Source organism: Dipodomys spectabilis, unplaced genomic scaffold (assembly GCF_019054845.1).
Source record: "Dipodomys spectabilis isolate Male_0828 unplaced genomic scaffold, ASM1905484v1 ptg000188l, whole genome shotgun sequence".
NCBI lineage: Eukaryota > Metazoa > Chordata > Mammalia > Rodentia > Heteromyidae > Dipodomys > Dipodomys spectabilis.
The window spans coordinates 3,819,652-3,832,031 of record NW_024870865.1 but is presented as its reverse complement, the minus strand read 5'-3'; the positions used below and the strand labels follow the sequence as shown (position 1 = coordinate 3,832,031).

Genomic DNA, 12,380 nt, shown 5'->3' with positions numbered 1-12,380 from the left:
TGGGGCTGGGAAGGTGGCTCAGTGGTAGAGTGCTTGCCTTGCATGCATGAGGCCCTGGGTTCGATTCCTCAGCACCACATAAGCAGAAAAAAGAAAAAGCCGGAAGTGGCGCTGTGGCTCAAGTGGTAGAGCGCTAGCCTTGAGCTGAAGAGCTGAGGGACAGCGCCCAGGCCAGAGTTCAGGCCCCACAAACGGACCCCCCCCCAAAAAAAGAAATGAACTCATTACCTTGCCCATGTAATTATAACCCCTCTGTATGATATTTTCACAATTAAAAATAGAGATCCTAAGATTTCAGGCCCCTTCCTTCCTTCCTTCCTTCCTTCCTTCCTTCCTTCCTTCCTTCCTTCCTTCCTTCCTTCCTCCCTCCCTCCCTCCCTCCCTCCCTCCCTCCTTCCCTCTCTCCCTCCTATCTTTCCTTCTCATGGACATTTCTGTCCAGGCATGAGCCAACAGGTCACTCCCCAATGGTGACCAGTGAGCTCATGAACACACAACCAGATCTGCCCAGCCTTGACCCCACCCCAAAACTTCGTGGCCGCCTGAGGGTCCTAGGAAGTCCAAGGCCCTGTGGGAGGGGCAGGTTTTTGTAACGCTCCTCACATGCTTTCTTCACTAACCTCACCTTTCTCCTCTCACACACTCACTCCAAGCCCACCCCCCCCCCAAGCGGTTTCTCCAACACACCTTTAATAGCTCTGCCCCAGGGCCTTGTACTGTTCCTCTTGCCTAGAACTGTCTCCTTCATGCCTTTACCTTTGCCTTGAATATCCTGAGGAGCCCTTCCAAATGTAACATTCTACTCACTTCTTGCTCTGTATCCTATTTTCCTCCAATATACTTAACGACTGCTTTTCTTCCCCCCTCTTGCATAGATGCATATGAACACAGGCCATTTGGTCCCATTTCCCTGCTGAATTTGAGTAAGTAGAATAGCCCTGCTTCATAAACTACTGTCAAGTGAATGACCCATACTAGGCACCAGCAAAGCTCTCAGCCGGCATCCTGCCACTCAATCCACACCACCGCAGGCCTATGGTTTAGTTTTCCTGTTTTAGAAATGAGAATATTGGCTGGGCACCATGGCTCATGAAGCTACTCACGAGGCTGAGGTCTGAGGATCATGACTTGAAGCCAGCCAGCCAGCACAGGAAAATCTGTGAGATATTTTTTTCTTTTTTGCTGGTTCTGGGGTTTTAACTCAGGGCCTGGGAGCTGTCTTGAGCTGTTTTTGCTCAAGGCTAGCACTCTACCACTTGAGTCACAGCACCACTTCCAGCTTTTCTGAGTAGTTTATCGGAGATAAAAGTTTCAGACTTTCCTGCTGGGGCTGGCTTCTTTTTTTTGGGGTCCGGTCGTGGGGCCTGAACTCTGGGCCTGGGCACTGTCCCTCAGCTCTTCAGCTCAAGGCGAGCGCTCTACCACTTGAGCCACAGCGGCACTTCCGGCTTTTTCTTTTTTCTGTTTATGTGGTGCTGAGGAATCGAACCCAGGGCCTCATGCATGCAAGGCAAGCGCTCTACCACTGAGCCACCTTCCCAGCAGCCCCTGGGGCTGGCTTCTCAGGATGCTGAGATCTCAGCCCCTTGAGTAGCTAGGATTATCAGGTGGGCCTCCAGCGCCCAGCTAGAGTCATTTCTACAAAAAAGCCAGCAGTGGAGTTGTGGCTCAAGTGGTAGAGCACCAGCTTGGGGGAGGAGGGACGAAGGGACAATGACTAGGCCCCAAGTTCAAGCCTGAGTACCGGCACAGTACAAAAAGAGGACACCAGGACTCAGAAGGACACCTGCGCGGCCAAGCCCGGCTCGGGTCAAACCAGCGCGACGGCCCGGCCCCGCCCCGCCCCGCCCGTGCCCAAGCCGACCGCAGGCCGCTCAATCCACAGGGGCTCTTTTTACCCCTGCCCGGGGCTCATACGTCCACTTCTCTCGTCAGCCCCTTCCTCCCTGGGGCGGCCTGCAGGTCACGCCCCTCCCTGCCCACTTAGGGAAAAGCCTCCCTCCCCTTCCCACCAAGGGAGCGTGAGGCCGCTTTCCTGTCCTGTAGCACGTCCGCTAACGACGCAGGCCCCGCCCCGCGCAGGCCCCGCCCCGCGCAGGCCCCGCCCCGCGCAGGCCCCGCCCCGCGCAGGCCCCGCCCCGCTGGCCAGCTCTGGTTAGAGGCATTTCTCTCCCTCTGCCACGGCAGCACCTCACCCAGCTCCCTTTGTGGAACGCTGGGTGCCCTTCTGTGGGGGGCTGATGTTGGGGGCCATCCTCTCCTGACGCCCCTTCTAGTCTCCTGGAACCACGCAGGGCAGCCTTTGGCCTGTGACTGACAGACCCAGCTCCTGCCTCTCACCTGGGACTGCTTCTGGGGGGATCTTCCAGAGCCAGAGCCCTTTCCTGCTCTGGCCACAGAGCCAGAGTGGGGGACCCAGGACTCAAGGAGCTGTCTCCACAGTCCACTGCCTGGCACGGGCTCTGGGACCTGACCTTTGCACCCCTACCCGTTTCATTTCCTCTGCCAGTCTCAATTTGTAACAGAAGCACCGCACGTACCAAACAGGCTAGGAGCCATACAAACAGGAGAAACAGACCTGTTTGTCCCCACTGCCCCCAGCCCATGCCACCAAAATCATGGACTCCACCTTGTCTTTCTAGCTCTTGCTTTAATGCATCCGTGCATCACACCATACACACACACAAGAATTCTAGGGCGTTACCAAGGTTCTAAGATGACACCAGCCTTGCATGTTTCATTTGTCCACTTTGGGGCAGCAGTGTTCACATACACAGGTCTGCTTAATATTGTAGTTACTCTAAGGTTCATGTCACAAATGGGTGGGGCTAAGTAACCTCCTGACAGCCAGGACGTTCTCAGTTTTTCTCAACTTTGACCACTTGGCCTCCCTCACCCACCCAGAGTGGCCTGTGTAGCTTGTGAGTAGGCTTCAGATCTCTCTCTCTCTCTCTCTCTCTCTCTCACACACACACACACACACACACAGGGCCGCAGGCCCTTGTCTGGCACCTGGCAGCCACTCAGCCTCTTTAACTGACAGAGGATTGAGAAGAGAGGCTGGACTTCTGACTTCTGGGGTGAGAGTACAGAAAGGCAGCTGTGAACAGCCAGCCCAGTCCAAGGAAGGACTTGGACCCTGGGGTCCCAGGAGCTCTGTGGCCTGCTAGAGAGGCCATCCCAGGACCCGGCACTCCAGCTCACGGCAGACACCAGGAAGTGCGCCGCTGAGGGCCCTGACACTCAGCACTGAATTTCACCTGAGCCGACACCGGCCTTGCTAGAAGCCTGTGAAGGCACACAGCCAAGTGGCAGAGCAGGATTCAGAGCAACGCGCAGGTCACCTGAGCTGGAGTCATGAAGCCCATGCCATGCTGTCCCCCAGCACACTCAGTGAGGTCCCCCACTTTCTCTGGAGACAGCAGGGCAGGTGACTGTCCAGGCTCCACTTGGTGTTCAAAGAAATCATGCCAGGGATGGCCGGGCGGGCCCCGGTGGGAGAGGAGACAGGGCTCAGCCACAGAATCACCTGAGTTTAATGCCAGGGCTCCGAGAGGGGCAGCTGTGGGCTGTGGTGGGTCTTGGGAACTGCAGACACTTCCTCCCTCTGGGCCTAGATTCCCAGGCACCCCGCGACCAGGCAGTGAGAGGCACTGGGACAAGGTCCCTGTGGATCTTGAGGCTTAGTGAGCTCCTGCAGAGGGGGTCCACAGCCTGGGGGGTTTGCGGTGGGGTGGTGTGGGGATGGGGTCCCCACTGTTCCAACTCACTCAGGCACAACTTGGTCAGGGTCCACACAGCGCAGCTGTGGGGTGGGAGATGAAGAAAGAGGCTATAGTTCCAGCCTGGTGACAGTAGGGTACCGTGAAGGGAAGAGGGTGGGAGGCTCTGACCCTCGTAACACATGATTCAGGCGGTTGGAGAGGGAATGGAGGACAGTCCACCGCAGGTGCAAGAATAGGAGGTCAGGAGCATCCAAAGGTGATGCAGCCGGAGTCAGGCGGGCCCCAGGGAGGCTTCAGTACCCTCGGGGGGTGGCCTGGCCCCTGCCATCTGGGCCTGCAAAGGGGTCTGCTGGAACTTCTGTGGAGTCGATTGTCTGGTAGGCACTGCGCTCCAGAGAAGGCCCAAGGTCATCTGGAGGGCAGGGAGGGAGGGAGGGAAATGGAGGATGAAGACTGCTGAAGACTGCCCAAGGCCCACCACACCTGAGACCCACCCCTACCTGAGGCCAGCCGCTACCCTAGGCCCACCCCCACCTGAGGCCCACCTGGGTCTCCAGATACCCAGACATACAGCCCAGGGCCAGACTTCTCTTGTGCTCCCCTCCCAGAACAAGGACTCTGCATGACTGTAGCCAGGAGCCCCACAGCCCGGCAGAGTTACTGCTCCCAGGGAGTAAAGCTTGGAGTGCAAGGCAGAGCGAAAGGCTCTGAGAACTCCCATACCCCCCTTCCATCCCCTCTGCACATCTGAACCAGTCTCAGGGGCTGTGGGCCTCAGTTTCCTATTTGTGTCATGGTCAGCCTGTCCCTGGTTCTCCTCATCCCAGGGCAGGTCAGGAGGGCGCTGAGGTCAGCCAGGGTAGGTGGCCATGGGCCACTCCTGTCCTTGTCCTGGTGGGTTCCGGGCTGCCACAGAAAGCTAGGAGGGCACAGGCCTCCATCAGGACAAATGGGAACGGTGCCAGGGGGCTGCAGGCAGCCAGAGGGGTCGCCTGTATCTGAGTTGGCTTTATAGCCCAAGCTCTCTGTGCAGGTGAGAGCCTCCCTTCCTCCTCCCCCCTCCTTCCTGCCCTGCACAGCAGGAGAGCAGGATCTGGGGGCAGGTGGGAGGAGAGGCTCCCATAGTCGCCTGCGGGGCTTGGGCTGGGGGACCCCACCCCGTCCACGTCTGTGCTCTAGGATGCGGGAGGGTCTGGCCACAGGGTGCCACCACAGCCGGCAGGGGCACGCTGGGCCCGGACTCACCGGTGTGGAAGGGGAGCACGCCCCCGCGCTCGCGGTGCATGTGGTAGAGCAGGCAGCAGGAGAAGGGCTTGAGCAGCAGGCTGAGGATGGCCATGCCGGCGCCGAAGCGGCCGGTGTCCGACAGGCCGGCCCGCGGGTAGAAGATGCTGATGTGGACGATGTCCAGGAAGATGGTAGCCAGCAACCCCCCCAGAAACTGCAAGAAACACCAGCAGCGGCTCATGGGCAGTGACACCCCAACCCACCCGGGGTTCTTCCCTTCCTGAGGCCTCTGACATTCACTGGTGACAGACGGGCAAGACCTGCGTTCCCCCAGAGCCCCACCCCCCACGTCCCCCAAGGTCAACACAGGGCCCAAGAAGGAAAGGCCCCTCGGATCCAGCCAGCCTGCTGTACCCGGTCTCAGGGTCCTGAGGCTGGGGCCTGGGTGTGCCTGGGCAGAGGTGAGAGAGGAGCCTTGGTGTCTTCTCCCACAGCCACATCCCTCCAGACATAGTCCCTGAGGTGGACCAGACTGCCCTGGGGAATGGGCAATCTTGGGGGCACTGTTGGGTCCTCACCCATCGCCTGTCCCAGGGAAGGCAGGGATGGGTTCAGAAGTGAGCCAAGTGAGCCAGGCAAGCCGTGCAGCAGGCCCGGCTTGGGAAGTTGCACAGGCTCATGTATGTGCCAGGCTTTAGAAAGCAGACAATGAGGAAGCCAGGTGAGGGGGGTGGGGCAGATGGGGGCACAGCGCCCCCTGCTGCCCGGCCACAGAGCCAGCGCCTCACTCACCATGCTAATTGCGTCGATGGAATCCCGCTGAGCCACGGCCCACACGCCCAGGGCCAGGATGGTGAAGTTGGCCCAGGCATAAGGGCCAGAGAACACGATGCAGCCCCTGCAGGAAGATGCCACACCATCAGACAGAAGGCCCTACAGCGGCCCAAAGGTCTCCTTCCCACTCCATGGCCTCAGGCCGTAAACCACATTAATCTATCATCCATCCATCTAGTGTCCTTGACTGGAGCTTACACTCAGGGCCTTGTATTCGTTTTTTTTTTTTTGTCAGTTGTGGGGTCTGAACTCTGGACCTGGGCGCTGTCCCTCAGCTCTTCAGCACAAGGCAAACACCCTACCACTTGAGCCACAGAGCCATTTCCAGCTTTTTCTGCTTATGTGGTGCTGAGTAGAAAAGGAGAGAAAGGAAAGGGAGAGAAGGGGAAGAAGGGGAAAGACCCAAGGACACAGGTGACAGAACACCCCCCTCCCCCCAGTCACTCACCAGGTGGTCAGCAGCCAGTGAACGAGGAGAATCACCTGTGGTACAGAAGAGTGCGAGACGTGAACAATGTGACATGACGGCCAGGAACAAAGCCTACCAGGGCTTCACGCCAGTCTCAAGGAAACACTAGCCACTCGGCCACATGCAGAAAACTAAAAGTGGACCCCAGCCTGTCACCATGCACTAATATCAACTCAAAATGCATTAAAGACCTTAACACCAAACCTGAATCTCTAAAACTACTGCACAACAGAGTAGGAGACACTTGAACTTATAGGCACAGGCAGGAACTTCTGAACAGAGTCACAGGGTCACAACAAATCGGCGAGAGACTCGACAAATGGGACTACCTTAAAATAAAAATTTCTGCACAGCTAAAGACATAGCAACCAAACTAGAAAGAAAGCCAACTAATTGTGAAAAAGTATTTATCAGCAATATATCAGACAAGGGGTTAATAGCCAGTATATATAGGGAACTCAAGAAACTAATCCCTCCCAAACCTAACAAACCAATTACTAAATGGGCAAGGGAACTAGAGAGACTTCTCAGAAGAAGAGATAAAAATGTCAAAGAAACACAGGAGGAAATGTTTACCATCCCTGGTTGTAAAGGAAATGCAAATAAAAACAATCCTGAGACACCACCTTACCCCAGTCAGAATGGCCCACATCCTAAAGTCAGCCAACGACAAATGCTGGAGGGGATGCAGAGAAAGAGGAACACTATTGCACTGCTGGTGGGAATGTACACTTATACAACCACTTTGGAAAGCAGTCTGGAGCGTCCACAGAAAGCTAAATATTGACCTTCCCTATGACCCAGCCATACCACTCCTAGACATCTACCCTGAACAATAGGAACCAGGATACAAGGACACGTGCACCTCCATGTTTATTGCAGCACTGTTCACAATAGCCAGGATATGGAAACAACCCAGATGCCCCACCACAGATGAATGGATCCAAAAATTGTGGTACCTATATACAATGGAATATTATACAGCCATTAGAAAGGACAAAATAATGGCATTCTCAGGGAAATGAATGGAACTAGAAGAAATCATGTTGAGTGAGGTAAGCCAAGAGCAAAGAGATAAACGGCACATGGTCTCCCTGATAAGTGGATGTTAAATCCAAAATGTAAGGTGATACAACAAAGTTAACAAGACTCAAGAAACAAAGGACCTCCACTCATCTGGTCAAATCATTACTAAATGACCCCATGCTGCTGATCACATATATGGTCTATATGTGCACATCGGAGGGAAACTAGGAGGGCATAGAACCAGAAGGAAACAGGAAAACATACAACAGCAGGACCCATCAGCTGCACTGGACATTGATGAAAACGAACTAAGCAACTAAAGGGCAGAGATGGGAGGGAGGGAATAAGTGGGAAAGAGGGAACAGGGCTGGGAAGGTGGCTCAGTGGTAGAGCGCTTGCTTTGCATGCATGAGGCCCTGGGTTTGAGTCCTCAGCACCACATAAGCAAAAAGAAAAATACCAGAAGTGGCGCTGTGGCTCAAGTGGTAGAGCGCTAGCCTTGAGCTGAAGAGCTGAGGGACAGCACCCAGGCCCAGAGTTCAGGCCCCACGACTGGACCAAAAAAAAAAAAAAAAAAAAAAAAACCTTCCAAACCTTCCAAGAGGGAACAGCTGACACTAAGCAAAAGGAAAGAAATGTACATATCACCCGATGTGGAAGAAATAACTATTGTCAGAGCTCATAAAACTCAAACTTTATAGACCACGATAATGACAATTTGCCCGATGAAAGTTAGAATGTGTTTGTGACTTTAACGAAGTATCGCTATCCCACAATACTGTGAAATTTATGTAATAAAAAAATGGCAGGGCTGGGAAAGTGGGTCAGTGGTAGAGTGCTTGCCTTGCATGCATGAGGCCCTGGGTTCGATTCCTCAGCACCACATAAGCAGAAAAAGCTGGAAATGGCACTGTGGAAGAGTGCTAGCCTTGATCTTAAGAGCTGAGGGACAGCACCCAGGCCCAGAGTTCAAGCCCCACGACAGACAGACAGACAGACAGACAGAAAGAAAGAAAAAAAGAAAGAAAGGAAGGAAGGGAGAAAGAAAGAAGAAACGCTGGCCACAGCAAGGGGCCGGGGCTGGAGAGGCGCCGACCCTGGTGCCCCACCAGTGTGCAGAGCAAGGCTCCAGGGAGCACTTGAGTATGGAGATGGAGCCGTGCTCAGATGGTGGAGACTTCTGGGGACCCTGGAGCTGGGGGAGCCGTGGGTCAAGCCCTGCTTTTTGCTGGTTATACTGGAGATGGAGTCTCAGCCTCCTGAGTAGGTAGGATTACAGGCGTGAACATCCAGACCCTTCCCACTTTTGGCTTCTTTACCAACTTCCAGTTCCAAATGCTCACCTCCCACTCTTCAGCTGCACACAGTAGATTCTAGAATAGTGGACCCTGAGAGTCCTGGCTGCTATTTATTTACTTATTGTTTTGGGTGCTGGACATGACACCCAGGGCCTCACACACACTAGGCATGTGCTCTAGCATTGAGCTCTACCCCCAGCCTGCAGGTCCTGGCTTTTTAAGGGGTGGGGGAGAAGGATGGGTGGAACAAGGTTGAGGTACAGCAGGCAACTGAGCACCCCACCCTGGGCAGGTCTCTGAATTAACTGTGGGAGACTCTGCCTCCCGCTGCAAGGAGAAACAATCACCCCGGAAATTCTGCAGCTCCATCCGCACAAGACGTGTGACGCCTTGTGACACCTGACACTGCCGCGTTGAAAATATTTAAGAAACCTGAGTGCCCGTTCCGTCACTCCTCTTAAGCTCCCCAGAACGCACGCTCGAGCGAGACTCTCCTGCTCTGTTCGCCTAGAGAGCCCCAATGTCCAAGAAAGCTCCAGAGGGAGCAGAGCCATCTTGTCCTGACCCTTTTTGGTGTCTACCGGAGAGACCAGTGACTCACTTTGAACAACAAAAAGCTGTCCCTAGTGTAGCACGGGTGGCTCACGCCTGTCACCCTAGCTACTCAGGAGGCTGAGATTGGAGGATAGAACCTAACCTGGCTCCAAAACTTACAGGCTGTGTGACCTCTGGTAAGTCACCTGACCTCTCATTGCTGCAATCTGCTCTCTGAGGGACAGCAGAGAAGCCAGGAAGCCCTCAGCACAAAGCCGGCCAGGGGGCCAGGCCTCAGACCCAACAGGAGGCTGGCTTCTCAGATTCTGCCCCACCCATGCCCTGCGTCCACTCACAGGACCGTAATAACCCCAAGACTAGCCCTTTCTGTCCTAGTCATGATACCATTCTTCCAGCTCAGGGCCTGCTTCAAGACAAGCATGGGTGGAAGAGTCAGGGACGGGTCTTTGTGCAAAAGGCCTGCAACAGTAGTTCCCATGGGCTCAGGACAAAGCAGGCACTCAGGCAATACTGAGGGGATAGAGGGCATGGGGAGGGGCCCCAGGGGGGTCTCCCCTGCTCCTGAGTACCACCTCACTTCAGTGCCCCAGAGCACCGTGTTAAAAGCTGGCCTCACAGTCTCCAGGTTTGACAACAGTTCACTACAGAATACCGTGTTCACCCTGCACTGCAGATCATAAGTAAATGAGTATGATCCTGACACCGACTGAGACACACACACACACACACACACACACACACACACACACACCACCCCCGCCCCATTAAAATCCTGCTGATATGAATCCCAATTCACTCATCCTGTGGGTTTCCTGGGCTCTGGCCTTGCAGGCCTCTGAGGTGTACTTGTCTGACTAGTGGAGACTGAAGACGGTACCCTGTGATCCAGGTCAATGGAAGGATTAGCTTTTTCTTTTTTTATTGGTCGTGGGGCTTGAACTCTGGGCCTGGATGCTGTCCCTCAGCTCTTCAGCTCCAGGCTAGTGCTCTACCACTTAAGCCACAGCACCACTTCTGGCTTTTTCTGTTTATGTGGTGCTAAGGAATAGAACCTAGGACCTCATGCATACAAGGCAAGCACTCTACCACTGAGACACCTTCCCAGTCCTCTGCTTTTTCATTCTAGGCACTGGATGCTTATATAACATCATGTCTATAAAAATGCACATAAAGGCCGGTGTCACACCTGTCATCCTAACTACTCAGGAGGCTGAGAGCTGAGGACTGCAGTTCGAAGCTAGCTGGGCAGGAAAGTCCCCATGAGAACTCTTATCTCCAATTAGCCACCTGAAGTGGTGCTGTAGCTCAAAGTGGTAGCGTACTAGCCCTGAGCAAAAGAGCTCAGGGTCAGCACCCAGGCTCTGAGTTCAAGCCTCATGACCAACAAACAAAACACAAAACGTACATAAACCCTCAAGGTGAGGTCACTCTTCACTATCCTGGTACGGGGAAATGTCATCCTGACTCTACAGCTTGTCCCTCAAGGACCTTGGCAACTTATTGATCTAAAGTTGACTTAAGGGCTGGTGGCTCATGCCGGTCATCCTACTACTCCGGAGGCTGAGATCAGAGGGTTGTGATTCAAAGCCAGCCTGGGAGGGAAAGTCTTATCAGACTCTTATCTCTAATTAACTAGCAAAATGCCAGAAGTGGAGGTGTGACTCAAATGGTTAGAGTGCCAGCCTTGGGCAAAAAAATAAGCCAAGCAAGAACCTGAGGCCCCAGGCTCAAGTCCCAGGACTGTCACAATAAATACATAATACCAAGTTGGTTGTCCAGGGGAAAAAAAAATGAGTGTCCATTTGCATAGATGGCAGCTGTGGTTAACAGACACTCGAGTCCCCCGGGTCTCCCCCGTGCCCTCTTCCTTCTGCGTCTCACCTGGGCCTGTCTTACCAACTACTTTGTGCACGTTTCCGGAGGCGGAAAGGCACTCGATGTAGCATGCTCGCGTTGCCGGGACAGGGAGGGAGCCCTGATCGCTGCAAGCCTCTGCCGCCCCACGGGCCAATGCTGGCTAAATGCTTCCCGCAGGTCCATCCTCTTCACTACAATCTGCTTCCCTCTGTGGCTGGCCGGGGCGTGAGACAGACCAAGCCGGATGCGGGGCGCCGTGCGCGGCACCCCCGGGCGCACCATCTTCCCACAACCGCACCGCGGCCCAAGATGGCCGGTTTCGGCCAGGGCTCCCGGCCCAGAGGCCTCCGGCTGCCCACGGGGCGAGGCGGAGGCGGGGGAGCAAAAGGAGAACAGCCCGGCCGACCGAGCTCCGGAAGCGAGGGCGCCCGGGGTTTTCTGCACTTTGAAGCAACTTGTGCAGCTCGCGCGCCCCGGTTGCGACACCCGGGCGGCGCGTTGGGAAACTGGAGAACCAAGGGTCTGCGGACATCCGACTTCCTCCGTGGGCGCTGGCACGTACCGGGGGCCGCGGGGACCCCGGCAGAGGCCCGGCGCGCTCCGCACGGGGACCCCGCCGCCGCCGGCGCGCCCCGCCCTGCGCCCGGGAGACTCTGGGCGCGCAGGACGCGAACCCGCGCGTCCGGACGGAGGGCGTGCCCTGCACGGGCCGCCCCGCTGCTGCGCCCGCCCGGACCCCCCCCCCCCCGCCCCGGGGCTCCCTCCCGGCCCGGCCCGGCCACGGGCCCGCGCGCACCTGCTTCCCACCGGGGGTCCTTCGCCCTGCTCCCCGCCCGCCCCCCCAAAAGCGAGTGCTCCGCCCCCTCCGGCGCAAGAGCCCCGCCCGGCCCGCCCGCCCGCCCGCCCGCCGCGGCCACCTTCAGGTTCACGGCCGGCAGCTCCATCCCAACCCCGGCGGAGGGAACCTGCGCCACGGCCGCGGGGGATCCTGGGCTCCGAACTCGGGGAACAAACTTGACAGGCCCCGCCCCTCCCGTGACGTCTCCTCCAATCCCGGCTCGGCCCCGGACCATGTGAGGCGCCGCGCGCGCGGCCACGTGACCGCCGCCACCAGTTGCTAGGAGACGGCGTCCTGCACCTCGCGCCTTCTAGGAAGCTCCTTTCCCCGCCCCTGAATTCCCGTCCCGGCCCCGCCCCTAGATGGCCCCGCCCCCAGATGGCCCCGCCCCGCCCAGGCCCTTATTTGCGAGCGTCGCCCTGGACGCAAGCGATGCCCTCCCTACCTGGTTACTCTCTCCGGTGAGCCGGTGGGACGGCCGTGGGATCACCCGCAGCCCCATGGGCAACAGCTGGGGTCTGTCCCGGTCGTCCTCTCTTCCCGGTGGACTT

At 56.5% G+C, this 12,380-nt stretch overlaps 1 protein-coding gene across 1 annotated transcript; it reads right to left on the bottom strand.

Moving 5' to 3' along the window:
* Positions 1-3,513: 3,513 nt before the first annotated feature.
* LOC122121506 (angiotensin II receptor associated protein) lies at positions 3,514-12,030 on the bottom strand. Its single transcript, XM_042695775.1, has 5 exons — positions 11,909-12,030; positions 6,235-6,269; positions 5,745-5,850; positions 4,971-5,166; positions 3,514-4,137 (listed from the first exon to the last, which is right to left on the bottom strand). The coding sequence occupies exons 1-5, from the start codon at positions 11,933-11,935 to the stop codon at positions 4,019-4,021; spliced, it is 483 nt and encodes a 160-aa protein (XP_042551709.1). The 5' UTR covers positions 11,936-12,030; the 3' UTR covers positions 3,514-4,018.
* Positions 12,031-12,380: the final 350 nt, after the last annotated feature.